General features: G+C 44.5%; 1 protein-coding gene across 1 annotated transcript in view; it reads left to right on the top strand.

The window, feature by feature from the left end:
- Nucleotides 1–4,511, top strand: part of LOC126199241 (uncharacterized) — a 197,822-nt gene extending 193,311 nt beyond the window's left edge. The window contains exon 11 of the mRNA XM_049936034.1: nt 4,332–4,511. Coding sequence (XP_049791991.1) covers nt 4,332–4,432 — 101 coding nt within the window. The 3' untranslated portion in view covers nt 4,433–4,511. The remainder of the gene's footprint in view (nt 1–4,331) is intronic.
- Nucleotides 4,512–5,193: the final 682 nt, after the last annotated feature.

Raw genomic sequence — 5,193 nt, 5'->3', positions numbered from 1 at the left:
GAGGATTTCATGAAGGATGGATCTCATTTCAGGGCAGGATTTGAGGAAGTCGTATCCCTGCTGGAGAGCCACATTCAGAATCTGATCCAGTCCCGGAAAGTATCCTGTCACAAGTGGGGCACTTTTGTGGTTCTTCTGTGGGAGGTTCTGGGTTTGAGAGAATGAGGAAGTGGCTCTGGTTATTTGCTTCTGTACCAGGTCGGGAGGGGAGTTGCGGGATGCGAAAGCTGTTGTCAGGTTGTTGGTGTAATGCTTCAGGGATTCCGGACTGGAGCAGATTCGTTTGCCACGGAGACCTAGGCTGTAGGGAAGGGACCGTTTGATGTGGAATGGGTGGCAGCTGTTGTAATGGAGGTACTGCTGCTTGTTGGTGGGTTTGATGTGGACGGACGTGTGAAGCTGGCCATTGGACAGGTGGAGGTCAACATCAAGGAAAGTCGCATGGGATTTGGAATAGGACCAGGTGAATCTGATGGAACCAAAGGAGTTGAGGTCGGAGAGGAAATTCTGGAGTTCTTCTTCACTGTGAGTCCAGATCATGAAGATGTCATCAATAAATCTGTACCAAACTTTGGGTTGGCAGGCTTGGGTCACCAAGAAGGCTTCCTCTAAGCAACCCATGAATAGGTTGGCGTATGAGGGGGCCATCCTGGTACCCATGGCTGTTCCCTTTAATTGTTGGTATGTCTGGCCTTCAAAAGTGAAGAAGTTGTGGGTCAGGATGAAGCTGGCTAAGGTAATGAGGAAAGAGGTTTTAGGTAGGGTGGCAGGTGATCGGCGTGAAAGGAAGTGCTCCATCGCAGCGAGGCTCTGGACGTGTGGGATATTTGTGTATAAGGAAGTGGCATCAATGGTTACAAGGATGGTTTCCGGGGGTAACGGATTGGGTAAGGATACCAGGCGTTCGAGGAAGTGGTTGGTGTCTTTGATGAAGGATGGGAGACTGCATGTAATGGGTTGAAGGTGTTGATCTACGTAGGCGGAGATACGTTCTGTGGGGGCTTGGTAACCAGCTACAATGGGGCGGCCGGGATGATTCCCACAGAAGAACCACAAAAGTGCCCCACTTGTGACAGGATACTTTCCGGGACTGGATCAGACTCTGAATGTGGCTCTCCAGCAGGGATACGACTTCCTCGAATCCTGCCCTGAAATGAGATCCATCCTTCATGAAATCCTCCCCACTCCACCAAGAGTGTCTTTCCGCCATCCACCTAACCTTCGTAACCTCTTAGTTCATCCCTATGAAATCCCCAAACCACCTTCCCTACCCTCTGGCTCCTACCCTTGTAACTGCCCCCAGTGTAAAACCTGCTGTCCCATGCACCCTCCCACCACCACCTACTCCAGTCCTGTAACCCGGAAGGTGTACACGATCAAAGGCAGAGCCACATGTGAAAGCACCCACGTGATTTACCAACCGACCTGCCTACACTGTGACGCTTTCTATGTGGGAATGACCAGCAACAAACTGTCCATTCACATGAGTGGACACAGGCAGACAGTGTTTGTTGGTAATGAAGATCACCCTGTGGCTAAACATGCCTTGGTGCATGGCCAGCACATCTTGGCACAGTGTTACACTGTCCGGGTTATCTGGATACTTCCCACTAACACCAACCTGTCAGAACTCCGGAGATGGGAACTTGCCCTTCGGTATATCCTCTCCTCTCGTTATCCGCCAGGCCTCAACCTCCGCTAATTTCAAGTTGCCGCCGCTCATACCTCACCTGTCTTTCAACATCTTTGCCTCTGTACTTCCGCTTCGACTGACATCTCTGCCCAAACTCTTTGCCTTTACAAATGTCTGCTTGTGTCTGTGTATGTGCAGATGGATATGTGTGTGTGTGCGAGTGTATACCTGTCCTTCTTTCCCCCAAGGTAAGTCTTTCCACTCCCGGGATTGGAATGAATCCTTACCCTCTCCCTTAAAACCCACATCCTTTCGTCTTTCCCTCTCCTTCCCTCTTTCCTGATGAAGCAACCGTTGGTTGCGAAAGCTTGAATTTTGTGTGTATGTTTGTGTTTCTATTGACCTGCCAGCACTTTCGTTTGGTAAGTCACATCATCTTTGTTTTTAGATATGTGTGTGTGTGTGTGTGTGTGTGTGTGTGTGTGTGTGTGTGTGTGTGTGTGAAAGGAAGCCACTCACCATGTAGTGGTCTGATGCATATCGCACAGAAACATGTAATAGAATAACGTATTCACATTAGCTTTTGAGTTCTTGCTCTTTCTCTAGTAGAAGAACACACAGACACCCACCCAACGACCTGGCCACACAGATAAACAGTCACAGCAATACTGATTATTAAGTATCCTATGGCAGTTTATTTATGGTCCATGCAGAAGAAGCCATCCTTCCAGTCAGCACCTAAAACAACTTGTCTAGTTCAGATTCATTGACAGTATTTTTGTGATCTGGCCTCATGGCAGGGTCAATCTTTTCTCTTTCCTCCATAACCTCAACATCTGCTCCCAAATTCTCTTTACCTGGTCCTTCTTAACTCAACAAACCGCCATCCTAGATGTCAATGTCCACATCCCAGACGGCTCCATTAATACGTCTGATCATCTGAAGTGTGCCAACAACCAACAGAAACTCTAATTTGACAACAGTCACTCAATCAGTGTCAAAAATATCTTCCTTGCAGACTCACCAGCCCTGCAAGCTGTATCTCCAGTGGAAAGCAGGAGTTGTTGAAATATATCAATAACCTTACCAGAGCCTTTATTGACAGTAATATCATACCCAGCTCATTTGTAAACAGATCTCCCCTGCCATCTCCTCCTCTGACACCAGAAAACCTGTTAACCAGCCACCGACCAGCACTCCAGTGGTCACCCAGTATCATCCTGGCAAAAGCACAACCACTTCTTTTACCAGAGTTTTGACTACCTGTCGTCATACCCTGAGATGAGGGATATCCCACCCAAAATCTTCTTCACATCACCCAAAGTAGTTTTCTGCTGCATACACAACTTACAGAATATTCTTGTCCATCCCTACTCCGATCCTGCTCCCAATCTGGCAACCCTCTTGTCATTCCCTTGTGATCGACCCACGTGCAAGACCTGTTCCATACACCCACCCACCATCTCCGCCCACAGTCCATTCATGAATGGCCATCGCCAAACTGTGGCAACCTGCAAATTTGACCATCCAGTTGCCGAGCATGCTGTGCACCACAACACAAATGACTTCAGCAGCTGCTTCACTAGACAGACAATTTGGATAATTCTTTCCAGCAAAAGTTTCTCTGAACTGCACAGGTGAAAATTGTGCACTCTTGCGGCCCCATAGCCTAAATCTCCACTAACCTGTTTCCCACCACCTCACATTACCTTTCCCCTTCTCTCTTATGTCTACACTATTCCTTCCCCATCCAGATTGCGTAGTGCCTTCTCCCACCACTCTTTCTCCCTCCCTTCCCTTGCGAAACCCTGCCCCCCACCTCTCTCTCTCTTTCCCTTCCCCTCCCCCTCTCTACCCCTTTCCGTCCATCTTCCTTTCTCTCTATCTATCCTCTGAACTCCTTTCATCATACTGTGAAGTTGATGAGTCATCGGTTGAAATAAAGACCTACCTCACGCTATCCTGTCCTTACTTGGTGAGTCTTTCTCTACCATCTCCCTATCTCCATCCACCCAGGCAACTGCTCTCAATTTCTGGTACCAAATAACCAGTCTTGCTGCGACCATGGAAGCGTGCATTTTGATGTCTGTGTGGTTGTGTGTGTAAATGTGTGTACTTTTACTGGAGAAAGACCAAGAGCTCGAAAGCTAGTGTGAGTACTGTTTTCTGTTATGTGTTTGTGTGCATCATGCATCGATTCGCTATAGGTGTGTGGTTGACCCCTATTTTACGTATTTTTCTATCCAGGAATTTTGACTATAATTATAAAAACATGAATAATTATGAAAAATGCATAAATATGAGATATTGTAGCAATGTGATGGAAAACAGTATTAAGTCTGTAACTTGTCATAAATGCACTGAGTGTCAAAGTGTTTCATTTGTAGACTATTTAATTTCTTACATATATAAATTACTTGACATGCCCCCACAATCTCATCAAATCAGTGGGAGATGTGTGTCTTTGGAAATGACATATTTTTGCTCACTGATTAGTTGTGGCATCTATTACTGGACAAATTCTTCATTGAGAAAGATATTGTTCATTGTCTAGCAACACGTAACAAGGATAGCATGTGATGTCCATTCTACAGTTTGTGAGTTTACAAATTAATTTCCTGTTTTAAAATGATATTATTATCTGGTGACGAACATGGTAATATTTCTCAAAAATCATTATAATTATTTTCCATTGCAGATGTAAGATCGAAGTATGTGGATGTTCTACAGACCAGCAAACAATTTTCGAATGTGATACTAGGTTTCAAGAACAGCTCAGAAGAGAAATCATATTTATAACAAGTGAACTATGTAGCTAGATCAGTGATTGATAATGTAAATTGGTAAATGTGACATTTTTGAAAATAATTTGTATTGTTTGGCCGATAAAATATTGTTACCTGAAACTGAAAAGAACCTATTGTCTCATTTCTGACCAACAACCAGTTCCCAAAAGTAACATCAGGTTCCAGTAATAGCTCAGGAGAGGAAAGTCATGGATTCAGTGGTGACAGTGTGTTGCTGTATGATTATCTGATAATATAGACTAGTAATTGTGATGTTTTGTGATATTAATTTATGTAGTTTTGCTAAAAACTATTTTGAATTGAACATTAATTGCACGCTATAGATACCACCAGAAAGCTGTAACTACCAATGCTGTATGTGTGCCACTTCATAGTTCTTGCGTGATGTTTGTACTTGAGTCAGCCATTAGAGGCCACCTAGCTTGCTAATATGACAGCAGTCGCAAGCACAGCCTACAGTCTGCACTCCATATTGGAACTAATTACTTTATAGGCCTGAGGGCAAGGCCCACCCAACCACTTGTGTACTGTTCATTGTATTGTACTTTGCTCTAATATGTGTATACAGTTCAAGTAATAAATTATAGTTTTCTAGGGTTTATAACAATGAAGAACTTTCAGGAATGTGGAATGGGTAAAGGTGGACATTAAGAAAGTGATGCAGTTGTTTGAATTGTGTAACTAGTTGGCTATCAACTAGCAAGCATTCAGCATCACATACCTAGTACAGGTGTCCTGCTGCCCTTGTGCTTA

Source organism: Schistocerca nitens, chromosome 8 (assembly GCF_023898315.1).
Source record: "Schistocerca nitens isolate TAMUIC-IGC-003100 chromosome 8, iqSchNite1.1, whole genome shotgun sequence".
Classification (NCBI taxonomy): domain Eukaryota; kingdom Metazoa; phylum Arthropoda; class Insecta; order Orthoptera; family Acrididae; genus Schistocerca; species Schistocerca nitens.
Note: the sequence above shows the minus strand (reverse complement) of the source record. Positions and strands in the feature narration are given on the sequence as shown.